Source organism: Phasianus colchicus, chromosome 15, assembly GCF_987193195.1.
Source record: "Phasianus colchicus chromosome 15, bPhaCol1.hap1.1, whole genome shotgun sequence".
Lineage (NCBI taxonomy): Eukaryota > Metazoa > Chordata > Aves > Galliformes > Phasianidae > Phasianus > Phasianus colchicus.
The window spans coordinates 10,699,136-10,716,405 of record NC_143450.1 but is presented as its reverse complement, the minus strand read 5'-3'; the positions used below and the strand labels follow the sequence as shown (position 1 = coordinate 10,716,405).

The following is a 17,270-nucleotide window of genomic DNA, read 5'->3' as shown; positions in this document are numbered from 1 at the left end:
AATTATAGATGTATACTGTTATATTTGTTATTGTTATACAGCTTCCAGCAGAGCACAAACACTACACCAGTTGTCTGAGCAGCTACTCGGAGCTCTGCTGCCACTGCTTTTTGAAAAGCATTTCTAATGGGGGTGATAAAGTTCGGGGTAATACCTCTGGGCCCTGTAAACCTTCCTGTGCCTTTTTAAGAGCACTGGTCAGTTGTTTCTGAAGTGTGCTCACCTGGAATCATGTTTCAAAGAAGCCTATACAAATACATTTGCCAGTGCTGGAGGGTAGTTAACACTGCTGTTAGGCCCCCTCTGAGAGGCTGGCTCAATTTGGAGCTAGTAAATTCTCTGTACATCTTTTATAGCAAAGAAACGAGGAGGCAGTTCAGAGCAGCAAGGCAGGTAGGCCACAGCTCTGAATGTCACACGCTGCTCACTGCAGAGGAAGCCCGGGGAGTCTTAACTGCCTCCAGCCTTAGATATATGTTGAGTACCTGAAGTTATGTAATGTCAATACTTGGCACCTTTTACCTTTTACTTTGTCCCTTTTTCTGTGATTGTGTTTCTTGAGATGCTGAGGTGTGTGTTCACCCCTTGGCTTTGGTGAGTGAATGGATACCGGTGAGTATTGGGCTGCTATAGAGATGTGATTACATTTCACTTGGCATTCACACCACACTGGTCCTTAAGTGACTGTCCACATACCAGGCACGAACCTCATTTTCTTCTGAGTGGTGCTGGAAGAAATAGATATTTGGATGATTCAGCACAATAAAACCTTGGACCCAGCTGCTTTCAGAGGGCAGAGGAAAGCCTGTCCCCCTGGGCTGAACTAGGCAGCTTTCTCTGCCCTTCCATTTATCTGGAGTCAGGAATGCAAGTTCACAACATCGGGGCAGCAAGACACCAAGAAAAGGGATGGAAAATGCTGTTGAAATGGTTGTCAAGGTTGTGAGCCAAGGTCAGGCTGTGCCAAAGAACCGGCCAGGCTTTTAAGGATGTGCCAGATACAACAGCAGAAATAGCTCTGGAAGAAGATCGAGGATGAGACCTGCCCCCTGTAGGAGGTATGTTGCTTCACAGTGCTCATTCTGGCAAGGGGAAATAGGGAGAATGGTGTGATTGATCCTTCTGAGTGATGGTCTTGTAGGGTGATTCCCCTTCTCCCTGTTCACCAGGCATAAATAATCTGGCCTTGCCCACCCTGTCCAGCTCTGACATTCCCTTTTCTTAGTGTTTCTGGGAGGACTGATTAAAAATACACTAAAATCCCTGACATGTGAAATGTACGAGTTGGCCAGGTACCTGTGTAATTAGAAAGGATATCTTGAGGCTGAAAAGATAAGACCTAGAGCATGCTGTGCCACTCTGGATGGTGTGGGCCCAGTTGTTAAGATTTTTGCTAACAGCAAGTATTTGAGCTCTGAAAAGAGGTCCGTGGTATGTAACTTAAGATGCACTTCAGACTGTCATTCCAGATAGCCCGTGAAAGATGGTCTGAGTTCACTACAAGCAGTTCTAGCTGCCATGGTTGAAAGACAGAAGGACCAGTTCTAAATTGCTCTTACTTCTAGCAAATCTGTATATGTCCTCTCCCTCCTTCCAAAACTCTTGAAATGTTTTATACAGTAGGAAGATAGTCATTAACCACAGGAGTGGTGCTTGTTAACCAGTGCCTTGCCCCTCTGGGGAGGGATCTTCAGTGACCATGAGAGGGACAAAGCTTACTTTGTGTTTGTAGCACTGGGGTCCCAGCACAAGGTAGGAACTGTAGCTGACATTGTTTGTCCACACCAGTAGTTGATTAACTCTGCTCTTGTTCTTCCTTACAGTGACCCCTGCAACCCTGAGGTCACTGCTGAGCTGAGCAGAAGAGTGAGCACCTATGTAGGAATAGGAGGATCTGAGCTGTAACCAGTCCCTGGAGCACTGGTTACTGGTGCTGCTCCTGGAGCATTCCAGTAGCCAAGTCAAATGTTTGAGCCAGAGGCCTGTCTTGTGGCAGACTACAGTATTCTTAGCAGAAATTAGCTGCAGACCAGAAGTATCAGAGGTAGCACTTAAGATGCCATTGTATGCAGAGGCAAAGGTATCTGTTATGTTGTAGCTGATGGTTACCAATGCTGCAGAGATCTTTCCATCCCCTCCGCCAGGGCTATAGTGGCAGGAAGTGATGTGCTCCATTTGAGTATTCCTGCAGGCTGCATCACTGCCAGCCCTCCAGCATGTATGTGATGATAGTCTGTGAGGTTGTACACCGTATGGTATATGGATTGTCAGTAGTTTGTAGCCGGGAGTTTTCTTTTTTGTGCTCAATAAAGCAAACTTACACCATTCATGTTTGTATTGTGTGCTTTAATATTCTGTCAGTGCATTTGTGCATGGTTGCTCTACATGGTTTTAAAAGGTTCCCAACAAAAACATACTGGTGCCTTCAAGGAATGAAAGATCAAGCAGAGGAAGCATCATTACCTGACCAGAATGCTGGCTTCATGTTCTTCCAACTTAAGGACATAAAGCTTTCCCGGAACGTCTTTTGCCCAGACGAATAAGGTGTGCAGAGTGTATTCAGTTGAGTTTAGGAACTTTAGTGACACCACAACTCAGATGGGTACTCTCGCATGCAGAATGTAACTCAAAGCTCCTCCTTCTGCCTGTTAGTTGCACACCTGGCCTTGAGCAGGCTCTAGGGTATGAGTGGTGACTGCTGCTTCTTCTAGGAGTCTAAATTCCTAACAAGGTCTTGAAAGTGTACTGCCTTTTTTTCTGGGCATACAGTAGGGATGGCTTTTTGACCTGAGGAAAAGCTGTGTGCTGAGATCATTCAGCTGTCTGCAGTGAGCCAAGATTTCAAAAACAAATAAGGCAGAGTATTTAAGTTCTTGCTTGAAGCATCTGGTTGGTTCCTAAAAGCAGTGTGTTGGTGCAGCATGAATGGCTCATAGACCTATGTGCTCTGGAGGGGCAGCTGGGGCTTGCTCCCTAGTTGCTGCTAGCTAGCTAGCAGCTGCAAGTTGCCTGTCCTGACAACCTTGAAGCCTACAAGTGCATACTGAGAAGAGTATAAAGAGAACTCTGACTTACTTGCTAAAAGAAGACTACGATGAGGATTGCTTGCAATCTTTCTCTAGTATTGTCAGTGCAAGCAGACATCAGCATTCAGGATGCTTCTCTGGCACTGGTGGACATGATTTTCAGTGTATGCAGTCCTGCCTGATACGTTTCTATGAATGATAATACTGTTCTTTCTCAGCCCTGACTTTCCTTCCTCAAAGAGGGATTATGCACAGGGAAAAAGAAATGTGTTCAGTGTGTATTTATAATGATCTAATAAACTTAAGTGCTCTTCCTTTCCTTCCTTGTAAACCTTTTGGTGGAGCCATATGAGAGGTGTTTCTCTCCAGGGTGGGTAACACTGACTTTGATGTGCTTGATGGCTGGATTGTAATCTGCAGGTCAGGGTGGGAAGCACCGACAGCCCCTAATTTTGAATTTCCTTTTAAAGGGGGAGGCATTGGTTCATGGGACTTCTACAAGCCCCAAAGGGGGACATGAAGAGGGGTCTGAGAATGACCACGGAGTGCCTTCATCCAAAAAGATCCAGGGGGAGCGTGGAGGAGGAGCAGCTCTCAAGGAGAACGTGTGTCAGGTAGCCTCCTTGAGGAGATCTCTTGAAAACTTTGCTTTTCTAAATATTTTTTATGTTAATATTGGTATGCACCTGTGCCCCAGCTGAGCCCAGGTAGCTTCTAGGTGTTCTCTGGGGGCTGTGTGATTCTCAGGGTTTTGATAGCAACTAACTAGTAGCCTAATTGAACTGAGTCTTTACTGTGTGATTGCCTCTCATCTTGCTGGAGTTTAAGGATGTTGGGAAGATGTGATCAATATAGGACTCATTTTAACTGATGTATGGTAGCAGGGATGGGATAGCAGATGGCAGTGGTGATGTGCTAACTGCCTGAACTTACTGACATAAGGAGAATGCTCATTTTTTTCTCCAGGGATTTGCTGACAGTTCGCTGGGCTGGGTTGGGAGAGGGGTTGCTCAGAGCTGATGATGTCCTTCCTTCCCCACAGATCTGCGAGAAGCCAGGGGAATTGCTGCTGTGCGAAGCTCAGTGCTGTGGTGCTTTCCACCTGCAGTGCCTTGGGCTCTCTGAGATGCCAACAGGCAAATTCATCTGTAATGAGTGTTCCACAGGTAGATAGCTTTCCTGAGTGCCTCCTTAACTGGCACTCCTTTTGCTGAAATGATACACCTGCTGTAAGGCTGCTATGTGGCTGTCACTTCTCAGTTTGATGATCATTTTCCAAGTAACTGATCTTACTGTTTTGAGGCAGGCAGGGTGGGGGTGTCCGGACTACGATGGGCAAGAGATGGATGTTTTTTCAGTCTAGACTTACAGTGAAACTTTAGGGCTGCAGAGACCTATGGTTTGGGTTATGTGTGGCAGGCTGGGGGGTTGTAGTGCTGATATGTCTCCTGACTGAAATGACATGTTTTTATTTGGCCATTCTGTGTGCCTGCTCTTTCTTTAGGAGTCCATACCTGCTTTGTGTGCAAGAGCTGCGGGCAAGATGTAAAACGGTGCTTGCTGCCCCTTTGTGGGAAATATTACCATGAAGAGTGCATACAGAAATATCCTCCCACGGTCACTCAGAACAAGGGCTTCCGATGCTCTCTGCACATATGCATGACTTGTCATGCTGCTAACCCAACGAACATCTCTGCATCTAAAGGTACTGGAATCTTCTCTCATGGTCCCAGGGAAGCATTTAGAAGCCTTTTCTTTGTTTCATGCCCACCTGAAGTGACCCGGTCCATTAGTTCTTTGTTTTTCTGTCCTTTCCACAGCGCTTGCTGTAACATCTGCTCCTCTTAGGGTGGGAAGGGTGCTGTCCGTGGGCAGGGCTGCTGCTCGTCAGCACTCCTGATGGTCAGATTGAGCAACTAAAGTGTTCCTGACTGGCCACACACTGGAATGCCTGAATGTCGAGCAAGGCCACGTTCCTCTCAGTAGAGCTGCATGAACACTGGTGTTTCTCCTACGTACCTCTCACTGTGCCAGTGCTGCAGCCAGTGCCTGCTTAGCAGCAGTGGCATAGAGAGCAATGTAGTAAAAACTGTAATTGCTTTATTTCCTTTTTTTTTTTTTCCCTATTTTAAAATTTGAACTCTCATGATTTGCTTTTAAAACTGCTTTTTTATTATTTATATTTTAAATCTTTGGTATCTCAGGCTGAGTGATGACAGTATCAGCTGTATTCTTACCCTCAGGCTCTGCGTTAAAGTCATCTTCCGTGTGTCAGTGCTTAAAACAAGAAGCTTCTGACCCCTTCTCAGCTGAACACTTGCCTTATGGACCCCCTCTGGTGGTTGTTTTTCAGTGGTCGGATTTACTCCTTTCTTTCCACCTCTTCTCCCTGTCAGCAGTTTCCTGGGAGGAACTGAAAAGATGCTGAGCAATCATGGACGAAGTGGGCCTTCAGGCAATTCTGAGTTCTCCTTTCTGGAATTTCAGAGTAAAATCTGATAAAGTGGAGAGGGAAGCGCCAGTGTTTTCAGAAACTTCCTGGATTGTTTTCATTACATTCAGTTACGCACTTGGAATGCCCACTCTCTAATTACTGTTTGCACTGATTTACTTATTATCTATGTATGATGCAAAGCAGGTCCTGATCTGTGAACTCTTGAACTGTTTCTGAACAGGGTGCAGAAGGTTTTTCACTTCCAAATAATTTGATTTCTTATATATTACCTACAAACGCAGATCTATTTTTATATGTATTCGCTTGTATTAATTCGATAGAAATACAGAGATTATGCTGTAGATGTCTGTAGAAATTAAAAGTCAATCTCCATTTCCAAAAATCACCAATGGCTAGTTGTTTGCAGCTCAGATACCAATAGAGAATAGGACTGGGAGGAAGTGAAGACTCAGTCTTCTCTGGAATTCACCACGACTCTGATGTGTTCCTGTGCCAGGTCGCTTGATGCGCTGCGTGCGGTGTCCGGTCGCATACCATTCCAATGACTTCTGCCTCGCTGCTGGGTCTGTGGTCCTTGCCTCCAACAGTATCATCTGTCCCAATCACTTCACTGCACGGAGGGGCTGCCGCAACCATGAGCACGTCAATGTCAGCTGGTGCTTTGTCTGCTCGGAAGGTGAGACAGCGTGCGTGTGGTTCCCTGTCACTGTGTGAGGCCCTGACGTAAATGACAAAAGAGCAACAGATGTGCTATGGGAAGAGATCATTATAGCAGGCAGAAGCTTTTTCTGTGTGGAGTGTGCCAGTGAAAACTGCTCAGAACAGCTTGCCTTCCTATCCATCCCAGTTTAAATCCAAGCTCAGGCTAGGGCTTTTTCTGGATCTTTAGAAGGGTTCTTTGTGCTGTATAGATAGAGCATGAGCTGTCAGAAAAAAGGTTGCAAGAAAGCATTGTGCTGTTTTCCCAGCTGTTACTGTTTGGAATTGTGAAGTCTGGGGCTTCTGCATAGGGACCCTGATAAATTCCTCCTTTCTTTGCAGGGGGCAGCCTTTTATGCTGCGAGTCGTGCCCGGCTGCATTTCACCGTGAGTGTTTAAACATCGAGATGCCAGAGGGAAGCTGGTATTGTAATGATTGCAAGGCAGGCAAAAAGCCACACTACAAGGAAGTCGTCTGGGTGAAAGTTGGGCGCTACAGGTAGGTGAAGGTAGAACAGACTTGTCCCTGTTCCTCTTCAAGTGGTGATCATGGTGATTGAAATGAGAAGTTGCTTCTTTCTGCCGGGTACAGTGAAACAGCTTCTGATATTTTTGCATGCATGTAGCAGCTGAAGTGCATGCCTTCCTCTTCTTCATCCAACCTTATTGGTAGCCTTCACAATTTTCCCCATCTCTATGCAGCAGTGTGCTTCTGGAAGCATGGGAACTGGGGAGTCAGATTTTTCATCTTCCTTTCCCTCTGTTGTGTAGGTGGTGGCCAGCTGAGATCTGCCATCCCAGGACAATTCCTGTCAACATCCAGAAAATGAAACATGACATCGGCGAGTTCCCTGTGCTGTTCTTTGGCTCCAAAGATTACCTGTGGACCCACCAGGCCCGTGTGTTCCCATACATGGAAGGTGATGTCAGCAGCAAAGACAAGATGGGGAAGGGCGTAGATGGCATATACAAGAAAGGTAATTTGTCTTCATCTGGGAAGGTGCATGTTCTGTTTCTCTCTTCTTGTCTGGAGAAGATATTCTTGTAACAGAGAAAAATATCATTTTAGAGCTAAAGCTGAATTAAATTTGAAGAATGAATAGCTATTGATCTATCTTCCTGCACACCTGGAATGTTGATTGGTCTGAGTTCACAGAGGTGGACATGGGTGTGCAGATCCTGAATGCTTTACAGTTCCAGCATAGCTCCTCTGCTGCTCTGGCAGCTTCCTTGTACCTAGTACAGTCGTTATCTGTATATAAAAATGCTCTTGAGAGTTATGAATTCACCTCTTCTCAAAAGCAAGGCAAAGCTGTTGGGTGTTTCCAAAACTTTTCACCTGCAATCGTTGTTATTGCCTGTGACTACTCTGTTGCTTTATCACTTTCTCTTTATGAATCTCTGTCTCTATAAGTATTTTGCCAACAATGTTTGCTTGTGGAGCTGTGACTGCTGGGTGTACTCTGGCAGCCCAGCTCTGTGTGAGTAGAGTGAATTCCTCATAACACACCCTGTTATTTCACTTAGCTCTTCACGAAGCTGCAGTAAGGTTTGAAGAACTGAAGGCACAGAAGGAACTGAGACAGCTTCAGGAAGACAAAAAGAATGACAAGAAACCTCCCCCCTACAAACACATCAAGGTGAGGGCAGGTTGGGGGGAGGGGAGAAGGGCAGGTACAGAAGTCTTGAGCTATCAGTGCAGGTGAATTGCAGATATACAGAAACATTTCTACTCTTGGGACATCTGGCTGTCTTCAGTCATCCTCCACAGAAACAATTCATGTGTCTGCAGAACTGTGTGGAAGCTGAACACCAGTACTCTAGTGTTCTGGAGCAGACCTGAATTGTCTCTGTGCTGTGCCATGTCAGTTGTGTGATGTGAAAGAAGAGTCTCTCTACCTGTCTGGGGTTTTATGGGAGAGAGCTGACATCACCCAGTGTGCTCAGATTTTGAGTGCTGTTGGTGGCAACTTAGTGGGGGGTAGACAGTCAAGACACAGTAGAGCAGAGAGGAGGATGGTAACCCACAGTGGAGCATGGCAGGGTCTTTCACTTCTGTTTTTGTTTGTGTACTGTTCTGTATTGGTTGAACAAAAATATGAAATTAGATATATGTGCTAGAATAACAAACTTTTTGTGGAGTTTTGAGGAACTCCTCAGGCTTAGGGCTGTCTTTGAGGTAGAATTGGAGCACGAATTTTTTCAAGGACCTCCAACAGGTGTGAGGTGATCTGAGTGAAGAGCTTGGGCCAAGTGGGTGCATAGGATAGAGATGTGGGCCCAGAGGGATCAGAAACCAGTGACTCAAGGACTGTGTTCCTCTTTTTCATTGCTTCCTCCTGCTTCTTCCCATTTTTATGTTTCAAGCTATGAAAGCTTAGCTGATTGCTGGTATTTTGTTTATAGCTAAGATTTAAGGTAGGACCACCTGCGCTCTGTGTAGTCACAGTGACACAGGAGAGGGACCCTTTGCAGCCTTTCCCCCCACTCAGAGGATGCAGAATACACAAGGTGGTGCTGTTGGGGGGATCTGTGTCTTTCTTCTAAGGGCTTACCTCTTCAAGTAGTGTGCTCAGAAGTACATATGTGTCTGTACGCCTCCTTTTACCCCTTCCTGTCACTAGTTTGCACTGCTGCCTGTCAGCTCGTAGGCAAAGATTGGGTATAGGAGTGTCTGTTGTGATGACCTGTTCTTAAGCAGCTGACGTCCTTCTCATGCATTCAAGGTGAACCGGCCGGTGGGCAAGGTGCAGATCTTCACTGCAGATCTGTCTGAGATACCACGTTGTAACTGTAAGCCAACAGATGAAAACCCATGTGGTCTGGACTCCGAATGCATCAATCGTATGTTGCTCTATGAGTGCCACCCCCTGGTCTGCCCGGCAGGAGAGCGCTGTCAGAACCAGTGCTTCTCCAAGCGGCAGTATCCTGAGGTACAGATCTTCCGCACGCTGGCACGAGGCTGGGGCTTACAGGCCAAAACAGACATCAGAAAGGTACGTGCTCTGCTTTACGTGAGGTTTTCTCTTGCCGCTTCTCTCTTGCTCATTGTCAGTTTTCATACATGTGAAAAATTGCCTGCTGTAATTTGAAAGGCTTTCTTGCCATTGAATGCCATTTAGGAAAGAAGTGGATGAATGTGACTTTTGTAATCTTGACAAGCACATTTTGGCTCAGCTAAAATGCCTTGTATGTTAGTATCCCACAGGATAAAAAGGTGATTGCTTGGTCTGCCTGTGTGGATGGTTGGCTTTATGAATTCACCAGAATACTGAAGTAGGAGACAGGGCTCAGTGATTATGCCCAGACAGGGAACAGTGATTATGCCCACAACCTCCATTCTTGAATAGCATGACTTCTCTAGCATGAGAATCTTGTATCAGAAACTTGAATCTTACAAAGCATAGCATCTTAGAGATGGCTATAATTACTGTGGGAAGTACTACCTAGGAGGCAGCTAAAATACTTGCAGATGAGTTTCAGATCCAGAGAGTAGTTATTGCGTGGGCACACATCAATGCTGAATGAAGAAAAAAGAGCATTGCAGCTAAGAAGAACCTCAAAGCTAAGAAAGAGTGAAGTGAAACAGAGAAAATTAGATGGCATAGTAGGAGAAGAGTTTCTGAGAAAAACCACGGAGACGGCATACTGTCAGGGGGGCTGATATCTAGGAAAATTGCAAGCCTGTCCTGTTTAGGCTTCACAGCTTCCTGTGTATAGGTTAAAGGATTTATTTGCCATTTTATGCACCTTATGTTTCACTTTTAACAGACAGACTGGAAAGGGCAGAACTCGATTATTTAATGGAGGCACCTGTTGCTCCCAGTGGAGCAGAGCTGTGATTCCCTTTGATGGTGTCTGTAGTGCTTTCACTGCAGGTGAACTCCAGAAATACACTGCAGGAGCAGGTGCTCTAGGTACATTGTGCTGCTCAGTGTGGTTGGTTCCCAGAGGGATATTTTTCCTTCTGGAACACAGCTGTGCAGTGCTTTGAGCTTTGCAGTGAAGAACTACCGTTGTGCTTTATTTGTGCTGTTCCTGAACATTAGTTCTTCCCACCGTGCAAAGAATGATCTGATAGCTGTTGTTGATTTATTTAATTTATGTCAAGTGATTTGTTGTGTGTGTGAAACGGAATTATAATTAAGGACTGTTAATAAAATTATAGCTCGAGATGACTGCAAAGCACAGAGGGAAGTTTTTATGAAGAAGTTTCCACAAAGAAAACAGGAACCATATTGTAGCACAAAGGTCCCTTCATCTTGGAGGGAATTTGTCATGTCCTAGCAGCCTATTTTCTTTTTTTTCTTCTTTGATGCAGGGTGAATTTGTTAATGAGTATGTTGGGGAGCTAATTGATGAAGAGGAGTGCCGAGCCCGAATCCGTTACGCCCAGGAGCATGATATCACCAATTTCTACATGTTGACACTGGATAAGGTATGTGGAAGAAAATTCTTTTGTCAGGAGTGAAGACAGAAATAAAATGATTGCAGCAAAGGCCCAGTGGTATTCTTCTCCAGAAAGTAAGGAAACGTTAAGAGATTCTGTTCAGCTGGTCTTTTGCTAAAAGAGTAACTATAACGTGCCTTGGAGAAGCTTTGGGCTGGATTTTAGGATTGGAAACAAAGTCTGAGCCAACTTCTTTGGAGTCTGTTCAGAAGAAGCAAGGCAATAGTTTGTCTGAGGGCAATTGGCTGAGAATCAAACATTGCTCTTCCACATAACACAGTGAATTTTGTAACCTTAGTATCCTTCCCAGCAGCTGAGCCACACGGAGTCCTGAGGTGGGCTGATGTGTGCCACTGTGGGCAACAGTCCTCAAATGTAGAAGCACCAGTGAGACAGTCATTTAAGTTGAAATCTCAGGTCTTGCAGATCTGTGTAGAGAAGTGGGGTTTGTTACACCTACAGGCTCCTCAGTAGATCCTGGAGGCCAAGGTGGTATAAGCTCCAGACTCTCAGAGGTAAGTAGTTTTTCAGAACCTTGTATCTCAACCTTGGAAAGACTTGAAGGAAACCATTAGGAAAGGTATAAGAAGAAAACACAGTGCATGGAACAGCATAATGGTATGGCTGCTTTCTGACCTTCCTGTCATCTTGCTGGAAATGCTCACTGACTGTATCTTGTCCTCCTTGTATCTCCCTTGTGACAAAACCAAATGTCAGTTGCAGCTTCCCTCTCCCCTCCAACAGTCTACAAAAGCCAGTGTACTGTACAACGGTGCACCTCAGGTTATGTTTTGTTCCTGTTTTCCAGTTATACATTGAAGCATAAGAAATAGGAACTGATATTTTATGGCCTCATGTTACACCAGGGGACATTCAGGTTGGATTTAGGAAGTACTACTCTGAAAGAGTGGTCAGGCACTGCAATGGGCTGCCCAGGCAGCTGGTGGAGTCACCAAACCTGGAGGTGTTCAAGGAACATTGTGATGAGGGACATGGTTTAGTAAGAACTATTGGTGGTAGGCAGATGGTTGGACTGGATAATCCTGTAGGTCTTTTCCAACCTTGGTGATTCTAGGATTCTCTAATTTTGTTTTTAAGCAGAAGTCAGGGTCTGAAATTGCAAGTGCCACCTTGGAGGTGTGCTGACGTGGTTGTCCAATACTAACATTACAGAAAAAGCTGATTTCCCAGAAGCAGTGATAGTGCTTTCATGGCTATTTGGGAGACTGTGCCTCTTGGAAGATGCCAGTGATACTGGGCAGGAGGCTGCTTTGATGTGCTATCTGCCTGCGTTGAGCAGAGGTACCAGTGTGTGGAAATGGATCAGCTGTTTGTTGATTGTCCAGGCAACACAGTGACACCTGGACTTAATGCTTGGTTAAAACAGATACACATATTCAAGTGCTTTGCAGGATGTCCTGATGTCCAGTGACCAGATGCTACTACCAAAAAAATACGTTCTTGGCATGCTGGTACCTCTGCTTGGGTGGGGTGTGATAGTTACTAACTGTAGTTTGTTGTTTTAATTTCTTTTTTCAATTCTAGGATCGAATCATTGATGCTGGTCCGAAGGGCAATTACGCTCGGTTCATGAACCATTGCTGCCAGCCCAACTGTGAGACTCAGAAATGGTGTGTGAACGGTGATACGCGGGTTGGGCTCTTCGCAATTGTAAATATCAAAGCTGGTAAGGAACCCAGTTCTCTCAGTACTTGCAGTTAAAAGCATGGGAGCGTTTCTGTAAGGAATAGAGGGATGGATGGTTTGTAGCCCACTGGAGGGAGATGCTTAATTTTGCTATTTCCACATTTAAATTCTTCTCATTTCACATTGGCTACAACGTCAGCACTGCCACAGTGAAACAAGGGCATCCATGCTATAGATAGAGCTTTATTGCTCTAACTTACAGGATCAAGAAATGGAACTAAGCATCCTAAAGCATGGAGAAGAATGCTCTTTTTGTGGATGTAGTGTGTGTATAGAGTAGAGTTAAATTCTCAGTCCCCACAGATCTTTGGGGGGAGTAATAGAGTACCCATATATAGTTGGGACAGCCATTTGGGTTACTTTTGAAAGTGCTTTAACTCTAGCATTAGCAATAAGGGCATTCTATCACATAGTTTGTTACAACTTGTTTAATATCTGCTTTTGTGCCAGGGACTGAGCTGACTTTCAACTACAATCTGGAGTGTTTGGGAAATGGAAAGACAGTTTGCAAATGTGGTGCTCCAAATTGCAGTGGCTTCCTAGGAGTGCGGCCAAAGGTATGAGGCCTCCCGTAAGCTTTCGTTCTTCCAAATGACCTCTTTGTGTAAGTGTGGTACGTTTGTTGCAGAGACTTCAGGAAGGGCAGTTCACTTTCATCGTGGCCATAGGAACATTGCTGGTTGGATTTAGATGAACATTCAAATTGAGTATGCAGATTTTAGATCTGAATTTACTAAAGAATTGCTACAAATCACGACAGGAAATCATATTTTCCAACTGAAGAGTAAATAAAAGATTTTTTCCAGAATTTTCTGCTCATCACGGCAATTTCCATCTTAATAGAGCGCCAGAGGATGAACGTGGGAAAGTCTTCTATTGGATAACCAAGAAACTTCAGCTCAGCCCATTTCTCTTTGTGAAGGTCTGAGTAAGCTGTGAGAATGCGTGGAAGGCCAGCAAACTGCATTCCTTTAGATCAGAGTTGCTTTAGAGCTAAAGGCTCCTGCACCTTCGTTGTAGTAAGAAGAAAGCTGCTATTTTTTCCCCGTTTTTTGTTTAAACAACTGAAAAGTACACATCAGACAGAAGTAATAAATTTGCCACGTCTATAGTAGAAAAATCACTACCTTTTAGAACTCACTGACTTTTGAAAACTTTGGTTTGTACTGCAGTGTTTCAGTAACAGGAATTGATTTCAATTACGTTCTTGTGTGAGCTGGTTCTCACGGGGAAAAGGAACTTACAGAAGCAGTTGGCTGAGTTCCCAGCTGTCAGCAGCTAAATTTCAGCTGTTAGTTTGTTTCCAGAGTTTCACATCAGTATAGAACCCCTCTGCTCTGGTGTGTGGATACGGATGCCTACAGTTAGGGGTTAACAGCTCCAGTGGCACAGTTGTGAAGGCCTGTCAATATGTGGGGAAAGTTTTGTGAAATTTCCAGAGAGCTCAGTTCTGCAGATGAATTAGCTTATAAAAAATGAATGCCTTCAAAGGTTGTGAGGTGAGGTGAATTATACACCTGGTGCATTCAAGTTCTTCTTTTTTTTTTTTTGTTGCAATTTTAAGTTCAATATATTACATGCTGCTCCTCTGTTATACATGGCTTGACTACCATCATTTTTGCCCTGAAATTACAGGTTGCATGATGGAAATCAGAGAAAAATGCCCTTAAGTTGACATTAATGTGATGAGTGAGGTGATTCATTCCATCCTGATGAGATGGGCTAAGAAATAAATACCCAAGCAAACGGTACCTTTATTTTTGGCAAATTCATCCCACAAAATATGCGTTTTTAAATCTTCCTGAAGATGCAGGAAGTCAAAGTGCCGCTGATCAGGCAGCCTGATCTAGCTGTGATGTCCCTGTTCAGTGCAGGGCAGTTGGTCTGGATGGCCCTCAGATGCCCCTTCCAACTCTTAAGAATTCTAAGATTCTATACTCAAGTTCACCCATATTAATGACCTTTCTAACTGAGAGTTCTTAAGAGAGCTTGGGAGACTGTTTTGTTGCAGTGAAAAACTGAGAAATGCTAAGGTTGCTCAGATAACTCGAATTATCTGTGAAAGGTCTTTCTTGTTCCCTTTTAATTAGGTGGCCAAAGTGCTAGACAGTGAGAAGAGATGGAATAGTTTAGGTGTGGCCTTTGCATTCGGTGATTTCATTACCTGTGTTTACAGTGATAAGACAGGCCTGACTTGTGGAAAGGATGGTGTAAAAACAGAAATATGTGAAAGGGAAGCAAACATCAAGAAGCTGGTGCCCTGGTGAGACACAATGAACGAGTCAACACTGCGGAATTCTGAAATTGTAGCCTGGAGACAAAGAGTTTTACATGTTTTTGGTTTTATCTTGATGGAAGAATGACAAAAATGGTGCCTGATATTTATGCAATGCTAAAGCCACCACAACTCAGCATGCAGGGAGGTTCTGCCTGCAGAATGCGCATTTGGACACAAAGATTAATGGAACACTGTAAAATTTAGCTTGTGCCTGTTTATGTAAGCTATGCTGGGAGTTCATTGATAAGGCTGCTGGCTAGGCATGGGAAGTGTCATCACTGGGTATCTGGTACAATGGGAGGCTTATCCTGGGTTTGGGTCAGCTCTAGGGATTAGGAGGGCCTGGGCCTGGCTTGAAAGGGTGTGGAGGGACACCTTAAGCCAAGGAAGTGAACACTTAGGCCATTTAGATGCCAATCTTTGGGACCCGTAGCATAACTGCCTTTAAGACAGCTGTTGAGTGCATTGTAGCTTAAGCATCCTGTGATAACAAAAAGATGTCCAGTGCCATCAGTGCTGAGAGGATCAGCACTTGCAGAGGAGTAACTGGGTGCTGGGAATGGGCTGTGGTGTAGTGACTTGAGTCGATAGCAAGAACAAATCTGCAATAAGAAGATCATCAACGTGAAGCAGTTGTGTTGAGAAGGAGCTGCTGTGTTCAGCCCCAGCATGCAGCTGGGAACGCAGAAACGTGGTCAGGGTGCACTGAGAGGTGTTAATGTCAGTGTACAAGGGCCTATGAGTTGTGTTTGTGAGAAATGAACTCAACAGAGGCAGAAGACACTGGGGAGGTTGGGGATGAGTACTGGAAGCATTGATTTGTGAGCACGGAAATGTACCCTGGTGGTGAGCTCAGGGAGGGAGAACCGCTTCTGCAGGGAGAGAATGGCCTTGCCACAAACTGATCCATGTGTGAACACGTTGTCTTTCCCGCAGAGCCAGCCCACCCTCAATGAGGAGAAGTCCAAGAAGCTGAAGAGAAGGCCGCAGATGAAGCGCAGGTCGCAGGCGGAGGTGATGAAGGAGAGGGAGGATGAGTGTTTCAGCTGCGGGGACGGAGGGCAGCTGGTTTCCTGCAAGAAGGCAGGCTGCCCCAAGGTGTACCATGCTGACTGCCTCAACCTGACCAAGAGGCCCGCAGGTCAGTGCAACACAGCATACAGGCATGGATCCCAGGTGCTGCTCTCCTTGTGGCATCTACACATTTAGGTTTAACTCCAATTCAGAAAGGTAAAAGCCTGACTCATGTCTTGGTAGGCTGGTTAGCCTGACTTTTGCCAGGTCAGGAGGATGGAAAAACCAGTATGGGATTGAGTACCAAAGAACTGAATGATAAGAATATAAGCAATACCAGATAATTTTTTAAGTGGAATAACTCAGCAAAACACTAAATTAGGTTTGATGAGATTATAAATTCAGCTAATAAAGACAACTGCATTGAATTGATTGGTTTAAGGAGTTGTAACTCTTTAATACTGTCGTCATTACAAATTCTCTGTGCAGCATTCTCTGACATGCTTGAAGTGAGCTGGGAGTGTGTAACAGGAGGGCTCTGGAAGTGGCTGTTACTGTGACAGAGCTTCTGCCAGAGCTCCTGGGGAGCAGAACTGAGGGTTTAGCACCTTTAGCTGCAGCTTGACAGAAAGTATACAAGTGCTAGAAGCATATTTTGTAGATGGCAGAAAGCATGTGTTAAGTTTTGGAAAGAGAATCCAGCATTTAACCTGTTCTCTGGCTTCCTCTTTGAAAAGCTTCTCCTAACAGCCTGACTTGAAACAACAAACAACACTTCTGATACCCATTCTTTTACGTTCTGGAGGAATGTCATCTCCTTAGTTCTTTTCCAGATGAAACAAACAGCCTTTTCTTCCACTCTTCTTTTCAAGAATTATTCTTGGTCTGTTCTGAAACGTGTTCCATTTGCCTGCATATATTTTAAAGTGTGGTAAGGAGTATTTTTAACGTTGTTGCAAGTGAGACCTAGTTAAGATTGACAGAACAGAATAATTATATTTTGAGTTTTACACAAAATTTCTCAGGAAATGAGATCAGATTTGTTTTGTAAAAATAACTTCTATTTAAAGTCATTTTGTATTTGCCCTATCGAGTCCTCTTGTCTTGATCATCTTCCCATATTTATTTTATTTCTTTCTCCTAGGGTCCTTCTTTGCCCTGGCCTTGCTTTATTTGACTGCACCTTGTGGTACAAGAGCATTTGTTCAGTGCATCAGTGTCACTGTGAGCTCTGAGCCTCTCTAACCAGATACTTGCAGTTCCTCACAGCCTTGTGGTTATCTGTGGTTCTGTAAGAGTACTTGCTATTCTGCTTCTAGATATTAAAATAATAACTAAAATAGACTTCTGAAGGACCTTGTTTGAAAAACCACTCAGTTTGACAGAAGATCATTAATAGCTGAATCTTGAGAATGATTTGCAGCCAGTTGTGGCCATTTAACAGTTTTTTATGTAGGCTGTTAATTTCATAGCTTGCTCCTTTAGAATATCATGGAGGACATCAAAGGTACACCAATTTTTACTTCAAGTATTTCTTCTGTCATGGGCATTGCCGTTAAGTAATTGGAATTTCCTGCTTGTTTGCATGTTACTAATGGTGTGATCCCTCTTCCAAGAGCTCCTCAGCTCAGGGCTGTCCCT

The 17,270-nt window shown here is 44.5% G+C and overlaps 1 protein-coding gene across 2 annotated transcripts in view; it reads left to right on the top strand.

Annotated features, from left to right (window-relative positions):
• NSD1 (nuclear receptor binding SET domain protein 1) overlaps positions 1-17,270 on the top strand; it is a 53,940-nt gene that overhangs the window by 30,397 nt on the left and 6,273 nt on the right. For both annotated transcript variants that reach the window (XM_031598149.2, XM_031598150.2), the window contains 12 exons: positions 3,497-3,640; positions 4,069-4,192; positions 4,531-4,731; positions 5,978-6,157; positions 6,523-6,679; positions 6,952-7,157; positions 7,708-7,820; positions 8,907-9,176; positions 10,502-10,618; positions 12,176-12,317; positions 12,788-12,894; positions 15,552-15,756. In XM_031598149.2, coding sequence (XP_031454009.2) covers positions 3,497-3,640; positions 4,069-4,192; positions 4,531-4,731; positions 5,978-6,157; positions 6,523-6,679; positions 6,952-7,157; positions 7,708-7,820; positions 8,907-9,176; positions 10,502-10,618; positions 12,176-12,317; positions 12,788-12,894; positions 15,552-15,756 — 1,966 coding nt within the window. The remainder of the gene's footprint in view (positions 1-3,496; positions 3,641-4,068; positions 4,193-4,530; positions 4,732-5,977; positions 6,158-6,522; positions 6,680-6,951; positions 7,158-7,707; positions 7,821-8,906; positions 9,177-10,501; positions 10,619-12,175; positions 12,318-12,787; positions 12,895-15,551; positions 15,757-17,270) is intronic.